This window comes from Melospiza georgiana, chromosome 11 (assembly GCF_028018845.1).
Source record: "Melospiza georgiana isolate bMelGeo1 chromosome 11, bMelGeo1.pri, whole genome shotgun sequence".
Lineage (NCBI taxonomy): Eukaryota > Metazoa > Chordata > Aves > Passeriformes > Passerellidae > Melospiza > Melospiza georgiana.
In genome coordinates this window covers 23,219,615-23,237,104 of record NC_080440.1, presented here as the reverse complement: position 1 = coordinate 23,237,104, position 17,490 = coordinate 23,219,615, and the positions used below count along the sequence as shown (strand labels likewise).

The following is a 17,490-nucleotide window of genomic DNA, read 5'->3' as shown; positions in this document are numbered from 1 at the left end:
GTGGAGATGTGTGACAGCAAAAGGTGACCAGAGCTGGCTCAGCTCCTTCAGGAAGACATTGTGCTGCATTCCACCCTGTTCCTAACCACATCCAGAAAGCTCAACACTTAAACCTATCATGTCCTTTGATCCTCTTTGATGTAGTATCTAAGTTTTCTGATTGTCAGAATAGCAAGTTAAGCAGAAAATAATTTATTTTTAATTAGTCTGTGTTAATTTTAATTGGGCAGCTATTTTACTGCTAATTTTTCCTGAGGGCTTGAAATGTGATTCTGCTATATTTATCACATCAGAATTAAATGGAAAGGGTTTTTGCTCGAGCCAATCAGCATTTTAAGCAGAAGGCTGTTCATTTCATCCATCCTGTGTGGACAGGCCACGTGAGGGTATACAAGCCAAGCCTCTGGAGTTACTGCAGGCCAGGCTGGAGGATGTGGGGTGGGAACTGGGTGTGGGGATGGGTGAGCAGAGCGTGTTTGTGGCCTTGGTGGGATCTTCGTTCCTCAGTCAGACCGACCCGTGCTGCACATCCCCTCCACCACATCTTTGGGCATCCTGGGGTTGTTTCCCCATCTAACAGAGGGTGCAGGTGAGTACCAAAAGCAGGACAGGTGTGCTTGAACCCCGTGTGCTTTGTGCCACCCCACAGAACGCTTCAAAGGCCAGCAAAGCAGACACGAGTGCCAACCCCCCGGCCGAGGAGATCTGTCCTGTGCACAAGGAGGAGGCTCCGTCGCCCGTCCAAGCCGCCCCTCCAGCCCCAACTCTAGAAAAGCTTCCTAAAAAAAAGACTCCCAAAACTGTGAAAACCCCCAAACAACTGAAGCCATCCAAGCCCCCGAAGCCTCCCAAACCCCCCAAACCTCCCAAAACACCGAAAGTGAAGGGAGAAGGCAAAAAGAAAGGAAAGAAGGCGAAGGAGAGCCCACCACCAGCCATCCCCAACCTCGACCTGCTGGAGGCACACACCAAGGAGGCTCTGACCAAGATCGAGACGCCAAAGAAGGGCAAGGTGGGTCGTGTTTTAACCTCTCCCTCTTCTCCCACCCTCAGAGAGACACAATCACTGTAAGTCTCATGCAAAAAATGATATGCACTGACACTGTGAAAGGCTGGCTCTGCAGAAGCAAAGGAAAGGTTTGTAACTGCTGGCTCATTGCCCTTCTCTTCCCCAGCTGCTGGGTTTGATTGGTTGTTCATTGATGTGGAGCCTCCCAGAAACCCACTGATATCAAAAGGTGTCAGTGATGAAAGAACTTGTTTCTAAAGTGTCTCATTTGCTTGAAATGGGTGACTGAAAACAGAACAATACTTTTCTTCCACTTTTGCCCATGTAGGACACGTTTCTTTTTGATGCCCTTTAATTCTGATGCCCTGTAATTCAGCATGAACTTTGCTGCTGATTTCAGTAGGGGCCAGGATCGATCAAGGCTCTGACAGAGGAATTGTTGTATGCTGTTTGTGAAGAAATATCCATGTTTATAAAGAAAAATCTTTCCTAAAATGATTCTGAAGTTCTAAGAGTTTGTGTGCAGTTTGTGAAACCTGTCATGGTGTGACAGACAGGGAGAGGAGAGTATTGGTGTATCAAGAAGTGCAGCTGCTATTCTGCACACTCTGAAGGAGCAATATTTAATTGAACCTTAATTTGGGATTCAAAAAGAATAAATGGGAGTTTTCAAAAATATGTCATGTTATTAACCAGATAAAGCCCGTGTTTCTGACATGCCAGCACTCCATCCTTATTGAGAGGACTTTTTCTTGACTTTTTTCCCAGGCTGCAAAGAATGTTTTAAGTGTTCCCAATAAGGAATCTGCGAGCAAGCAGAATGAGGTGGAGAAATTTGAAGTTCGAGAGCAAAATAAAAGCAAAACAGAAGCCAAATGGAAATACAAGGTAATGTCTCCTGTTAAATTGTGCCACATGATGATAAGCCAAGGGTAGGAAATGCCTAAGCATAGAGAATGAGGCACCAATTTTTAGTTCCCAAAGAAAAGAAAATTAAGCAGAAATAATAAATTAATCCCAATTAAAGGAAGAGGGGGTGGATGGATTCTTCAAAAGAATGTGCTGAATTGTCCATTTGTCCATAGTGACACCAGAGTTAAGAATTAAGAGTTAAGAGTGAGATGGTTCAGTGTGATCCTTGCTCTGACATAGTCCTACTAGTTTAAGTTTGAAATCAACAACTAATGAGAAATCAATAACTAACTAATGGCTAATAATCAATAACTAATTTTAATGTCATAAAATGAGAGTTAATGAAATCTGAATTATGCCCTATGGATTAAAAGCTTGCCTTTTTTGAGGGCTAATGCAGGGTGAGTGAAATTCACCCATGGAATAGAACACTTTGTCTGCAGGGAAAATTTGATAGGGTTTTTAATAAAGGAAAATTGAACAGGCTTAGATTCTGAGGGTACCTGGGATGCTGAAACATAAAGGACTCATTTAACTGATTTATTTATTTTGCTTTGGTCTTTTGCCTTTCAGAACAGCAAACCTGATTCACTTCTAAAAATGGAAGAGGAACACAAATCGGAAAAGACGCCTTTGTCAGGAAATAAAGACAACAAATTCACATTCTCTTTCTCTAATAAGAAGTTGCTTGGGTAAGTAAAAATATGACAACACACATCAACTGGAAAAGGAAATTGAAAGTTCATTGTTTATATTTTTTTATACAAGATGATGAAAACCTGCCTTTCTGGTCAATGCAGAAAATACCCTCTCATTAAAACTTCTAGTGCTCTAGTCAGAGTCCTGTTTTGAGATATAAATAGTACATTCAGAGATGTGTTTGTAAAATTATTCCAGTTGATTTGGCACCCCTGAAGGAATTCAGTTTGACTGAGATTTCTGCATAGAGATACTCATTGTCTGTCAAGTCACAAGCTGTTTTCTACTCAGAGTGTTACTGATTTGTAAATATTCTTTTTCAGTTCAAAGGGAGTCAAAACTCATCTGAATACCAGCGTGTTTGGGTCACTGCAGAATTTTAAAGAGGACAAAGCCAAACCTGTACGGGATGAATATGAATATGTGTCAGATGATGGTGAACTAAAAATTGATGAATTTCCAATCAGAAGAAAGAAAAACACTGCAAAAAGAGAACTGCCCTGTAAGGATATTTCCTGGTTTGTCTTTATCTGCTCAACAAAGTCTTAGGTGGTGATTGTCCAAAACAATCAATATCATCTTTAAAATCTATGTGATTTAGAATAAAGAAAGCCATGTCTTACCTATCAGTCAAATGTGAGTGGAACAGTAGGGCTGGTTTTTGAAGGGAAAAAACCCATGACTTTTTGTTTCTTTTTATTTGTTCAGTTTTATCAGATAAAAAGGAAGCCCTGCATCACACTCCTGTCAAGAAGCCAAAGGTGGAGTCGGTACCATACAAGGTATGAGGTTCCTGTACCTTCACAAGGAGACACTCCTAGAACATGAGGTTCTTTAAGGTCCTTTCCAACCCAGACCATTCTGTCATTTCCTTCCTGTCATGTAGCAACTCAAGTGTTTGCTTTGTGCCATTGGCAGAGCCCCTGTGCCCATTCTGGGCTGACTCCAGAGCCCTGCTGGCCCAGGTGAGCCCAGCCCAGCCCCTGCAGGGTCAGAGAGCCTGGCTGGAGCTCACCTGCAGCATGGCACAGCCCGGGTGTCAGTGTGCCCTCTGTCTGAAGCTCAGTGCTGCAAATCAAAGTACATGGAAATGAAACGTTTTGCCCAACTGTGGTTAATACAAATTCATATTATAATACCAGAATAAGTCAGAAAAAGCAAAATAGTTTGTTAAGACAGAACCAAATATGACCAAAGTGTTTGGCCTTCAGTACTAAGGAGTTCCTTTCACCCTGGTTTGTGTCTGGGACATTCAGGGGGAAGTACAGACCTGTGTGTGAGTCAATGCCTGAGGGCTGGGGCTGTGCAGGAGCCTAAGGAGAGCTGGAGACAGGACTGGCACCCACAGCAATAGGGGCTGGTGCTGCAGCAGCCTGAAAGCAGGGCAGGGATCGGGGAGAACTTGTGTTCTTAGGCACCAAACTACAGTGCCTAGAAATCTGAGCCCCAGAGAGAGGGCCAGATGTGGGCAGCTCCCTCCCAGAACCTAACCTGGCACTGTTCTACATGTCTGTCCCATTCCTCTACCTAACATGGCACTGCTCTACATGTCTGTCCCTTTCCTCTGCCTAACCTGGCACTGCTCTACATGTCTGTCCCATTCCTCTACCTAACATGGCACTGCTCTACATGTCTGTCCCTTTCCTCTGCCTAACCTGGCACTGCTCTACATGTCTGTCCCTTTCCTCTGCCTAACCTGGCACTGTTCTACATGTCTGTCCCTTTCCTCTGCCTAACATGGCACTGCTCTACATGTCTGTCCCATTCCTCTGCCTGGGGAATCCTCCCACTCTGCTGCTGTGGGGATGGAAACACCGCTGGTAAAGGGAATAGAGCCCATGAACAGGATCAGATCTCAGAGCTTTGGACGGGAAAAGAAAAACCTGACATGCCTTCAGGCTACAAGGAAATGGATTTTTACCATGTACTCGGTTTTGTTCTTTTTTTTGTTTTGTTTTGTTTTGTTTTGTTTAAAGAAAGCAAATTCCAAAGGCCAGGCCTGTGTCTTTGGAGGAGCAGCAGGCTGCAGAAATCACTGTGCTGTTCTTGGGGACCAGCTCATGAGTTTCTACCTTTTTTAGCCCTTTCCTTGTTTTTGCAGAGCGAGGAGTCATCAGATGAAGATTTGCTTCACATTGACACAGAAGCAAAGCCAGGACGCAATTCCAAAGTAAAGAAAGAGAGTGGAAGTTCAGCAGGAATTCTTGACCTTTTGCAGGCAAGCAAGGAAGTTGGGGGTTTAGAGTATAACACCAACAGGTATGCACCAGGGGATGCTTTTCCCTCTTACCTGTGAACAAAATTGCCCTTTTGTGGTTGCGTGTGAGTCAGAATGAATTTTGCAGCTTGGTAACTGCTTTTTCTCCAGTAAGCAAACTTTTCCTTTATCCTGTGATCTGGAGGGAGAGGGAGGAAAGATTTTGGTGGTATAATTTGAACAGAGCATTTCACATCTGTAGATGCTGAAGATCAGTTTTAGCAATAATGCTGTATTAGATGAATAATTCAAAAGAAGGAAAAAGTTCAGTGACTGCAGCTTGAGGGTGGGAATTAAGGTTTCTAATGTAGTGATATTGTACTAAAGTTATCTAAATGGCATTTCTCCCATGAGGAACTCTGAGGTGCCACAAATGCCAGGTGTTTGAAAGAAGGATATGGGAAACTGTCTGCTCTCCCTAACCTCCCTCCCTCCCTTGGTTATCATTCTTCTTCCCACCAAAAAATAAGGCTTGGGGAAAAAAGCACACTCTTTTGTGGGCACTTCTGTACCTGAAATGGAAGTGTCTGCCTGGGCTGAGTGGTGTCTGATGTGGAATGTGGAAAGTGACACTGGATGTTTTGGGCTATGGCCAGTAAGGTACAGCACCAGATCCTTCAGTGATCCAAACAATGAGCAGTGGAAAGAAATAATCACATTAACACTTGTCTGCTTGACCATCCCTGTGAATTCCTTTTCCATTCTGCATTAAGGCCCATAATGGGATGAGTGTTTGTGTTGATGTTACAGTTACATTTTAGCAGGTGATTAGACGCATCAAAAAGTAATTAGGTGTGTCTGACACTGTCATAAAGTTGCTGGGTTAATAAAACTCCCATACTGGAAGTTTGCTATAAGAAAAGGAAAATTTTCAACTATTATAAGAACTCAAAGAAATCTTCCTTGGCCCTGTGTACACTGCTGGCCATTCTATGGATAACACAGCTCACTGCATGCTTTAAAATGGTTCTTGACAATTGTCTGCCTGGCTCAGGGTGTGTTTTGCTGTCTGCAAGGGGTTAAGCCAGAACAGAGGTTAAACTCAGGCCTTTGCTTTCCCCCCTCAGCCTGGGTGCTGCAGCCAGGGTGTTGGGAGGCTCTGTGGTTTCTGGAATCAAAGTCCCACCCCAGACTCGGCTGAGTTACTGCTCTGTGTGGGGTGGTTCAGTGGGAATGTGTCATATCAATGCTGGCTCTGGGATAAACACTGGCTTTTGGCAGTGTGTGCTGCATCCTGATTGGAAAAAGCCCCTAGTAAATGTAATTGCTGTGTTCCATTTCATAATTAGGCTTGGCTTTCCCAATGGCCATAACGTGGTCTTTTTGAAAACGAAGCGGAAGAAACGCGATGTGCAAACACACTGTGTCACAGCGTGGGGCCAGCGTGGTCATGTCTGACTCTCAGGAACAATTCCCACCTTCCTCTGCTTGCAGGGCAGATGAGGGGTAGGGAATGTGGGTATTTATAGATCTGTGTGTGCACATTGTGGGTGCTGTGTGCAGCCCTATGTCACTGTGGGATCTCCTCCCACACAAGCAGCCAGTGCCTGCATCCTTGTCAGACCAGTGCTGGGTTCCCAGGTCAGGGCTTTTTGTGATAGCGGCCTTATCTGAACCATGGCAAGCCTTATTCTGTAAAACACTGAGCTGTCACTAGCAGCTGGCTACCCCAGAGGCCCTGATGGCATTACCTGAGCTGCAACTCAACTGTGTGTGTCAGCAAGACAGGAGAGGGAAGGACAGGGCTCCTGCAGAAAGGCTGCTGTGAGTGTGGGAACGGGCTGAAAGAACTGAAAGGGAATATGCAAAAAGCTTGGAGGGCTGGTCATCACCTTGCAAAAAGCTTGGAGGGCTGGTCATCACCTGATCTTGAAAGGAGAAAAATTACTCGTGTCCAGGTCTGACTCAAAAATGGAAGAAAACGCTGGGTTTGTGCTTGAAATTGTTTAAGTGACTTCCCCACAGCCACTGCTCAATCAGTAATACTCTTCTGAAATATTATAAATTCAGTTTCTAAATATGAGGATACAAGTAGGAGACTCAGTAACTGCTGATGGAAGGTAGGAGATGATCTGCCTAGAGAGGGTGAGAGAGATGGCAGTGGCAGAGTTGGTGGTGAAGAGCATGGCACTGGCTCCCTGCACAATGTCCTGCATGATGGAGGGTGCTGGGATCACTCCTGTGCCCTGCTCACTGAGGAGGTAAAACCTGAGTCCATCAGTGCTTGTTCCTGTCCCCAGCACAGCTGTTTGCCTGCTCCAGCTGCTCTGGGACATGCCAGGGACAGAATGGCAAACCTGGCTACCACAGTCTCCCCGAGCCTCCTTTTCTCAGACTGAGCCCCTTCCCCATCTCCCTCAGCCACTCCTGGTGCTGCAGCCCCTTCTCCAGGTCTGCTCCCTTGTCTGGGCACGCTCCAGCCCCTCAATGTCCCTCTTGTCACGAGGAGCCCCAAAGTGGCCCCAGGATTCCAGGTGGGGGCACAGGGGACGGGCACTGCCCTGGGGCTGCTGCCACCCCAGGGCTGCCACAGGCAAGGTGAAGGCACAGAGTGCTGCCAGCGTGTCTGTCAGAGTGCCCTGTGCCCCCACGAGAGCAGCTGTCAGCCCCACACAGGACAGCAAGGCTGCTGGGCTATCCCCCAGTGCCACCTCCTGCGTGTTTGGAGATGGCTGTGGGCATACAGCAGGGACAGAAGCACTTTGTTCCTGCTCCAATGCTCTTTTAACATGTTTTTCTAAGCCAGAATTGTAACTCACTGACAGTTTACTTTCATAAATGTGGTTTTTAAAAAAATCATTGCTGAAGCTACAGAAAGGGGATATGGCTCTTCCAGAGCTTCAAAATTGCTTCCTGCGTCTTCTTGAATTTTTTTTGGATTAGAAAGCTGAAATACTCCTGATGGAAGCACTCCAGAGCACATGCCCTAATGAGAAACACTCTGCCCCATGTGCAGCTCTGAGACATTTCCCCCTCTTCAGGTTGGTGTTTGAGTCTCAGAACCACTGGTTTTGATCATATCCCACTCTTTATTTCTTGAAGTTTGTGTTGCTTAAGGCAGTTCCTCTCTGATTTGCCCATTTAGTGGTCAGTATTTGATGGTCTGTTTGCAGTGTTTTGAGAGTCCAGTGTTTGAAAAAACAGTTCAGGGGAAAAGGCTGGAAGAAAATATGATAATTCCTTGTAGATGTTGCAAAATATTTCTTTGCCAGGGAGAAGCAGAGGAGAAGGCATGATATCGGAGGGATTTAAATGGCTCTTTCCTAAATAAGGTTTTTGATGTTCTTCTGTTTGTTGAGTTGTGAATTAGTCTTAACTCATTTTCAGGATTATGACTAAATGCCATTAGTGTCCAGAAACTTCCCTTATGGTTTTGTACATTACTCTATTCAGAGCCCAGATTGAGCTCAAGTAGGAGAAAGTGACATGGTGCTGTTAATTTTCTTGTACGTTTGTGGCTTCTATTGCACAACAAATGTATAACTGTACAAATATTATTGCCACAACAATAATATTTCTACAGTTATATAAAAAGTAATATTTTTTTGCATTTCACTACTTGCCAAACTCCAAACTTCTGTAAATACTGAATGATGTGTTCTGCCAGTCTCAGAATTAATTTCCAGCAGCTCCTGGAGTGGTGACAGCCCATGATGTGAACTGGGACCAAAAACTTCCAGGCAGTTTTGAGTAGAGCCCCCCACGACATCCCCCACCAGTGCTGATGCATAAGCTCTCCTTTTACAGAAGCTGATAGTGTAGATTATAAATAATACTATTAAAATATGATGATGAGGAGGAGAATGATTTGCTAGTACAGAAAAATAACATTATTAAAGATAGATAGGTGAGATGGATAGATGGATAGATATAGATGGATAGATAGATAGATAGATGGATAGATAGATAGATAGATAGATAGATAGATAGATAGATAGATAGATAGATAGATAGATAGATGTTTAAAGATGATGGTGAGGAGGAGGAGAAGGAGGAGAATGATGATGATAGTTGGTATAGAGACACTGCTCTGTCAGGGATTCTGCTGTGGGCTTTGGGAAGTTTCCTGAGCTCTGCCCAGAGTGCTGACAGCCCCAGGGACCTGCCCACATCTCCCTGGCTCCTGGGCCATCACCCCACATCTGAGGTGCTCTTTGTCCTATTCCTGTCCCATACAATTTCCCACTGGCTCTCGTGGTATGTGCAGCTACTCAGAGGAATCAGGGGGTCTCTCCTAGCACAAGAGCCTGGCAGGAGCAAGCTGCCTGTGAGGAGTTGGTGTTTCTGGAATCACTGAGTGCTCTGGCATCTCTCCCTGTGCCCCACAGCCAGCCGCCTGCCTCCCCCAGCACGCAGGAAGCCATCCAGGGCATGCTCTCCATGGCAAACCTCCAGGCCTCAGAGTCCTGCCTGCAGACGTCGTGGGGCACCCATCAGGCGAAGAACAACTCCCTCTCCACACAAAACTTGAAGAAAACTGGTGGTGGCGGCAGCAAAACCGCTGGGAAGCGGCTGCTGAAGAAGAGCACAAAGAACAGCATCGACATCGAGGACTACGACGAGGACCAGGACCACTTGGATGCCTGTTTTAAGGACTCGGATTATGGTGAGTAAGGGGAGCAGAGTAAGGCTGTGCCTGGGACACACCTGTGCCTCTTGCTGAATGTCCCTTTGCTCCTGGGTGCTCCCTCCTGCTCTGCCACCCTGGGATCAGCTGCGCGGGGAACGGGGACCTGCACACCAAAGGGAGCAAACACACGGGACAGCAGACTGGCTGCAGAGCCCAGGGTCACACAGCCACCCAGGCAGGCTGGATTTGAGGCATGGCACAACGAGAAACTCTCAAGAAACATGGAGAGCCCCAAAACTGCAGCAGTCAACCCAGAAATGGGGGACTGTCCCAGAAATGTGGGTCAGGTACTGCTACTTGTGACAGAAATGTCCTCGTCTGCACAGTAGCAATTAAACCTCCAGCTGAGAGGAGTGAGAAGTTGAATTTGTACATGGAAAAGGGATCTAATGCTGTTTGGAGTTTTGGCAGAGAAGGCAAGCATCTGCAGCAGAAATGGACACAAAGAGAGTTTACAGCAGTTACATCAGTTCTGCCATAATTATTGTGGAATCATAGAGTGGTTTAGGTTGAAAGGGACCTTTAAGGGCCATCTAGTTCCACCCTCTGCCATGGGCAGGGACACTTTCCACGAGATCAGGTTGCTCCAAGCCCTGTCCAGCCTGGCCTTGGACACTTGCAGTGATGGAGCAGCCATAGCTTCACTGGGCAGCCAAGTTGGTCTCGATGATTCTTGTGGCTCCCTTGCAGCTCAGGATATTCTGTGATTATAGAGGAATATAGAGAGCCAGTCACAGTTTAATGACAGCAGCTCCCAACACTAATGTGTGGATGAGAGCACAGGAAAGTCCCCAGAGTGTCACAACTGTGACAGAAGTGCTCAGTGACACTTGTGGAGATCATCTATCTATAGATGATATCTATAGATATCACAGATAGACATCTATCTATCTGTGATGCCTGTGGTCACTGCACCTGGACAGAGCAAGGGTCCTCTGTGCAGGGTAGAGCTGTTTCCTAAACTGAAACTCTTGCCTTTGTTTCCTACTGTAGTTTACCCTTCTCTCGAATCAGATGAAGATAATCCAGTATTCAAGTCCCGATCAAAGAAAAGGAAAAGTTCAGATGATGCCCCTTACAGTCCCACGGGTAAGTTGGTGTGCTGTTCTGCCCAGGCTAAGTCATGCAAATCTCTAAATTTTTCAAAGAGTGTGGAAACTGTAACACACAATTAGTGATTTCTTTATCATGCAAAGTTTAACCCTTTCCAGGGCAGTGGGAGGTGATCCAGGCACTGGGATTCCTGCCAAGGAGTTTTAGCCTTCCTTCTGCAATCGGCTGGCAGGAGAAAGTAATTCCTTGGTTGGTTTAATTCTTCCTCACACTCTTAGTCATAGATCATTTGGTTGCCACCTTAGCAGTGGTGTAACAGTGAATCAAGCCCTGGACAGCTGAGTTGCTGTGGATTTCAGGTGTTGGCTGTGGCAATAAGTCAGGAATAGTCTCCTCCAGGAGAGAGAGCAGGAATAGTTTCCTCCAGGTTCAGCCGAAGCTCATGACCTGGAAGGATTTGGTCTGCCCTGGGTTTGTTGGAGCTCACCAGGGGCAGTGACAGGCAAGAGGGCCCCTAGACCCCTTTGACCCCTGTGGCCCCATGGGCAGGGCATGCTCTGTGTGTGCTGCGTGTGACAAGCAGCCCATGTGTGCTCTCATCAGCTTGTGGCCCTGCATGCCTTCCTGCAGCTGCAGGTGAGCACAGTGCTTTGGAGATAACTCTCATCATCCAGGATGCGGGCACAAACCTGTGTGGCTTTGGCTTCAGGTGGCTGTGGAGCTGCTCAGCTGCGTGCCATCCCTATCAGCAGCTTCTGCCCGTGCCACCGTGCCCGGGGGCCGCTGGCTCTCGTGCCCTCTCTGGTCCCTGGGGAAGGGAAGGGCAGAGGCTGTCCCCATCTCTCCTGGCTGGGCAGGGTAGAGCCCGCTGCCCTGTGGTGGCTGGGCTGCTCCCTCGGGCACGTTCCTGCCCCTCACCTGCCTCTGCTCTCCCTGCAGCACGGGTTGGCCCCTCCGTGCCCCGGCAGGACAGACCGGTGCGAGAAGGCACGAGAGTGGCCTCCATCGAGACGGGACTCGCCGCCGCCGCCGCCAAGCTGTCGCAGCAGGTGAGAGGCTGCCTGGGGAGTAGGAGCTGTCAGGAGAGCAGAGCCCTGTCCCCAGCAGCAGAGCTGGGCTCGAGCCTGGTGCTGTGCCAGCCCTGCCTACTGTTTGGTCCTGCTGGTGACACGAGGCTCTGCAGTCTCAGGGAAATAAATGGGATCCAAGCCCAGCGGTGTCACAACATACCTGAGCATGGCACAGGGTAGCAAGGGACAGAGAAAAGCACAGGGAAGGATGGGGGGGGGGGGGGGGTTGATAATGGCTACTGGAATAGAACAGGAGAAGGCTGCCTCAAAGGAGTGTATTTGATGTGTACCTGAGAGCCTGACTGGTGTGATTGCCTGTCTGTGCAGATTGGCTGCTGGGAAGTGTCAGGGTTTGCTTCCAAAGGATTGGTGAACTGAGAGCAAAGGGTGAGTTTAGGAAAGGAACTGGAGCAGTTTGGATGTTAGGTAAGTGTCTGGTCTCTGAAGGGGTCAGAGAAGCCCTGTGAAGGTGACGTGGTGAGATGCTGAGGTGACAAGGTCTGCTGGAGCGAGGTTGGTGAGGCACCTCAGCGAGCTGGCGGAGATGGAGGTTGTGGTGGCCTCGGGCTTCTGCGATGTGGACTATTGAGTAGAAGAGCTTTAAGGATGATGGCAGGGTTCCAAGAAGAAGGAACTGAAAGTAGACAAGGGACACAGGACAGTAGCAGGCCTCCGCCATCCCAGTGTGCATGTCCAGGTGCAGTTACAGGTCAGGAGATGATGTGTGTGTCCTAGCAGGAAGCAGAGGCTGAATCAGTGGGATGTTTAATATCCTTCATGCTGTTGTGCAAGGGTGTGAAGATCCCCGAAGATAGGAGGTGCCAGTTTTTGTGGAAGATGGAAAGCTTTGCCCATGCTGACCACGCTGCTGTGCCAGGGCGGTGTCGGTGCGGCCCCGCTGCTCCCGCTCGCCGCAGTGTGAGGACGAGGAGGCCCCGCACAGAGCGAGGATGTAGAGGCACGAGAGGCAAACGTGTGTGTGCAGCTGTGAGCCAGACGTGTGGAGCAGCCCCCGAGCGCTTGTCCGTGGCCAACTCCTGGCGTGTCGTTGTATCAGGACCCTAAGCAACGCCGCTGGCCCTTGCCCTAGCTAAAGGTCTTCTGGGGATTAATCTGAGCTTCATCTTTGTCATTTTAAAGGAGGAACAAAAAGGCAAGAAGAAAAAAAATACCAAAAAGAAGCTGTCAGCCCCCAACGCAAGCAAAGCGGCTCAGGAAGGCAGCTCCCCCGAGCCGAAGCTGGAGTCACAGGCCAGCAGCCTCACAGATCACGAGTACACCGCAGGGGCCAGCACCTTTGGGGTCGCCCAGCCTAACAGGGGATCGCAGCCGATGGCACCCGGTGTTTTCCTCACACAGAGGAGACCCTCATCATCCTCGCAGAACAATGCCTCCGCCAAAGGTACCAGGAAACGCCTGGCTTGTGGTGCAGGAGTGGGGAAGGGTGAAGGGCCATGGAACCCGAGCCTTCCGCAGGGCCTGCGCTGCAGTGTGTGCTGTGGGCACGCACAGGTGCAGCTGTGTGGATCCAAGTCGGATCTGGTCAGGGATAGGACTGGTGGCCGGGACTGTCCTGGCACTGCAGGGCCAGGCAGTGTGTCTGTGCTGGGCTCTTGGCTGCAGGCTGTGAGGTGTCCCTGGCAGGAGCGCGGCCCAGCCCGGCCCCAGCTCAGGAGGAGCACCTGCAGGGTCACATCCAGACAGCCTGGCCAGGGCAGCCATGGCCAGGGGAGGATGCATCCATGAAGGCTGTTCTGCCCGGGGCTGGGGCAGGCACTGTGGTGTTGGTGCTGCTGTACACCAGCTCTGTGCTGGCTGTAGCTGAGGACAGTGCTTGCAGGACTTGTAGAGCAAGGCACACTGCAGATCTCTCTGGAGGGTTGCTGCAAGGAAGCAGAGGAATATCACACCTTGGGAGTAACACAACTACAACCAAAGGCAGGAGAGAGGAAGAGGTTGCTTGCTTTGTGTCACAGGGAAAGTGTGAGAAAGCTGAGGGTCTCAGAGTCTAGGCTGGGACCTCCTGCTCTTCATTTGAACTTGGCTCAGGAAGTGTAACTGAGGAAGGTGTGTGGGACAGGCACTGTGTAGCATGAAAATTGTGTGTGATCCCACTGGGAAAGGCCCCAGTGACAAGTGAGGCAATGTGGCAGGTGTTTCCTGAATTCCCTGTATTCGAGTGGAGCAGATTAGAGGTAGTGCACAGTACCTGGTAGCTTGGATGGCCATAGGGCAGGATGTGTGTGGCCTGTGGTAGGGGCTGGGGTCCTACCAGGAGCTGGTGGTACCTGTGGCTCTCTGCAGGGCTGGAGTGGAAAGAATGCATTTGCCTGGAATTGTGCCTTTGTGGTGAAATGGTGGGAAACAGGTTCAAGGCAGAGAGATAACCAGGAGCCTGGAACTGCGAAGAGCTGTAGGGGATATGTCTGTGTGTCTGTGTGTCTGTGCCTGTGCCTGTGTGTGTGTATGTGTGTGTGTGTGTGTGTGCAGCCTCTCCCTGAGGAGCAGAATGGCACTGGTGGGGCTGGGTTTGACTGTCACCCTGCGGGCAAACAGGTGACCATGAGCAGTGAGCCAGGGCAGGTGAGCGTGCAGGGCAGCAGGGCTGGCACTGCAGGGGCAGGAGGGTGCCTGGCAGAGCTGTGGGGGCAGGAAGGTGCCCAGCAGAGCTGTGGGGGCAGGAGGGTGCCCAGAAGAGCTGTGGGGGGGCAGGAGGGTGCCTGGCAGAGCTGTGGGGGCAGGAGGGTGCCCAGCAGAGCTGTGGGGGCAGGAGGGTGCCTGGCAGAGCTGTGGGGGCAGGAGGGTGCCCAGCAGAGCTGTGGGGGCAGGAGGGTGCCCAGCAGGGCTGTGCCTGCCCGGAGCAGGTGTGGATGTGTCCATGGGAATGGGTGTGCACTGTGCCCTGGCTCAGCAGGGCTGGCTCTCCAGGGGCTGTGCTCCCAGCCAAGCCCTGTCCTGTGGCCAGCAGCGCCGTTCCTGAGGGGTGCTGGAGGGTGTCCTTGAGGGTGCTGGGCAGGGCTGGTTGCAGGGCTGTGGAGGCAGGAGGCGGCTGGAGGGTCTGTGCCTGTGGGGTGCTGTGGGGTGGGTGTGGGTCCTCACCCCAGCCCTGCTGTCCTTCCAGGGAAGCGTACGAAGAAGGGGATGGCCACGGCCAAGCAGCGGCTCGGCAAGATCCTGAAGATCCACCGGAACGGGAAGCTGCTGCTCTAGTGGCCCCGGGGACACTGCCACCCAGTTCTGGGCCACCACCACAAGAATCCCTTTAACTTTCAGCGGTCAAACTGTACAGAATCCTGCTATAAATATTTTTTAATATAGATGTCCTTTCTCAGAGTGCTGAGAGCGACTAGCCGCAAAAAGTTAATACTAATCTCGGCCACGGAGGAGCGCGCCGGGCCCCGCCCCGGCCCCGGCCTCGGGCCCCTCGTCCCGCCCGGCGCACGGGCAGGGCAGGGCGGGCGGCCGCGGGCCCGGAGCGGGAAGGCCTCGAGGCCCCGTGGCGGGAGGGGAGCGCGGGACTCGAGGCGTGGGGCGGCCAGGCGGCGGGCGCGTTTCTCAGGCACCGCCGCAGCCGCATGCCAGGCCCCTTTTCCTAGAATGTAGCTTGTACATAGCTTTTGGAATAACCACCGCCGGGTTTTTATACGGGGAGGGTCTCTCCGGGCGCTGCCCGCCGGTACCAGCTCTTTGCGTAACTTCTTGTACGAGGAGGGAGACAGTTATTTTACTAGCACCTTGTGGAGTGTTTCCGTGTTTTGTGACGACGTAATTTATTAATGTTTGTAGCTTTTTATATTTGTACATTTCTTATGGGCTTTGTTTATATACACACATTACTGGGGCGCGGCGCCTGCGGGGAACAAGAGCCACCTGCTGCCGTGTGCCAGGGCCACCGGAGCCACCACCAGGGCCTACAGGGCCGCGCCGGCCCCGGGCGTCGCGCCGGCTTTTTTTATTATGATTATGATTATTATTCTTAGTATTATTATTTTTTCGCGACATGTACATTTCTAACAAAGTTTATCGTGGCTATCTATCTATGACGGTGTTTTATTTACCGATTCATATCAAATGCTCTTGTATCGACTTCACAAAATCTTAAGTAAATCTAGAGCAAAGTTTAAAAAAAGAAGAAAAAAAAGGAAAAAAAAAAGAAAGCAAAGTAAAACTATTTCAGGTTTTGTACACAATTGCCTGGGCCTGGACTTTTTGTGGGGTTGGTGAAGGAGGGGTGGGGAGGCAGGCAGGGGTCCCTGAGGGTGGGTGAAGGAGCGAGCAGGGACCCACTGCTGGCACAGACAGGGGGTGGCTCTGCTGCCACTGCCCCATCTGTCACCCAACCCCATACTTGCTTGCTACATTACCAGGAGAAGCTCCGGTCAGTTTGGCATAGTCTTGAGTGTCCCGGTAAGACACCTACCTCATGGTCCACCCAAAGGTGTCCACCCACTGCCCAGCCCATCATCCACCTCCCATGGACAAGCACACATGCCTATTTCCCTCTGCCTCCTCCCTTTTGGGGGTCACCAGGTGCTCCAGCCTTTCCCCTTCTCTGTGCTCACTGAAACATGCAGCATCTCACCGTTTATTCCTGACCTTCGGGGACACGTACAGCCTGCGTTTTTCTCTTTGCTGATGCAAGGCCATTCCCACCTCTCACTCTGCTCCCTGCTCTTGTGCTGGCAGCAGCCCGATCCCTGCAGCCCGCACAGTTCCCTGTTCCCTCCGATGGCCGCAGCAGCCCCCAGGGGCAGCCCCGGGCTCGTCCCGGCTCCGCGGCTTTGGGGCAATCCTCGCAGCCCGTCCGGCAGGGACATTCCGGGCGGGCTGCGGCGGCTGCCGGCGATATCGAGCTATCGCCAGCTGGGGGAGTTCACAGTTCAGAAACAGCCGCAGCCGGGAAAACGGGGCCCGTCGGAAAGGAGCCTCGCCAGCCCCTCCCGCGGCTCGGGGACACGCGAGCAGCCCTGGCTCATCAGAAAACATCCCGAGCTGGAAGGGACCCGCCAGGACCACCGGCTGAGGATGCGCTGGGCGAAAGCGAGCAGCCAGCCAGGGCGAGCAGCCAGCCAACCAGGGCACCCACCCAGCGAGCAGCCAGACAGGGCACCCACCCAGCCAGCCAGGGCACCCACCCAGCCAGGGCACCCACCCAGCGAGCAGCCAGCCAGGGCACCCACCCTGGCGAGCACCGCCGGCTCTGCCCCGGCCCCGCAGAGCCCGGCCGGGAGGAGCCGCGCCTGGAAAAGCAGCGCTCAGCTCCCATTCGGGGACAAGGGGGCACGGCCGCCGTGCCAGCCTCCCTGGGCGGGAGCCCGGGGCTGCCACAAGGTCCTGAGTGCCGGCCCAGGACAATCGGCTCACCTGCAGTGAGTGGCACCTGCGAATCCACAATCGCGCTGCTCCGTGTACAAGGGATGGAGGGCCCGGGCAGAGCGGTGCTCTCTGTGCACACGGGCAGAGAGGCAGGCTGCTGGCCGCTCCTGCTGAACCGCCACTCGCAACATTCATGTTTCTGTTGTTTCTGTCTTTATACTGACAAGAATCACTCCAACCCTGCCATTTGGCACAAGCACACCTGAGTGTCACAGAGCTCACGTTCACCCTTCCCCCGGCCGGGGCAGGCTCTGCCCGGGCTCTGGGCTGGTCCAGCAGGGGCCCGATGCCATCCCGGGCTGCAGGCGCCGTTCTTGCCATTCCGTCCGCCACGGACCTCAGTGCCCGCCCCGCAGGACTCACGGCATTTGTGTAAACGGTTTGCAGGTTTTTCTCTGCATATCACAAGAGAAAGCCTGCTTCTCCTCTTCTCTTGAAAGCATAATAATTATAATGAATTCGATTTTCTTCTGTTTCCAGCCTG

The 17,490-nt window shown here is 51.1% G+C and overlaps 1 protein-coding gene across 2 annotated transcripts in view; it reads left to right on the top strand.

The window, feature by feature from the left end:
• The window catches only part of PHF2 (PHD finger protein 2), a 55,798-nt gene extending 40,750 nt beyond the window's left edge, over positions 1 to 15,048 (top strand). Inside the window, exons 12-22 of one of the 2 annotated variants that reach the window (XM_058032209.1) lie at positions 650 to 1,012; positions 1,778 to 1,897; positions 2,495 to 2,613; positions 2,944 to 3,122; positions 3,329 to 3,402; positions 4,722 to 4,879; positions 9,206 to 9,483; positions 10,501 to 10,596; positions 11,500 to 11,609; positions 12,771 to 13,032; positions 14,752 to 15,048. In XM_058032209.1, coding sequence (XP_057888192.1) covers positions 650 to 1,012; positions 1,778 to 1,897; positions 2,495 to 2,613; positions 2,944 to 3,122; positions 3,329 to 3,402; positions 4,722 to 4,879; positions 9,206 to 9,483; positions 10,501 to 10,596; positions 11,500 to 11,609; positions 12,771 to 13,032; positions 14,752 to 14,840 — 1,848 coding nt within the window. In that variant the 3' untranslated portion in view covers positions 14,841 to 15,048. The remainder of the gene's footprint in view (positions 1 to 649; positions 1,013 to 1,777; positions 1,898 to 2,494; positions 2,614 to 2,943; positions 3,123 to 3,328; positions 3,403 to 4,721; positions 4,880 to 9,205; positions 9,484 to 10,500; positions 10,597 to 11,499; positions 11,610 to 12,770; positions 13,033 to 14,751) is intronic. The other variant, XM_058032210.1, reaches the window with a different exon arrangement.
• The last annotated feature ends 2,442 nt before the right edge of the window (positions 15,049 to 17,490 follow it).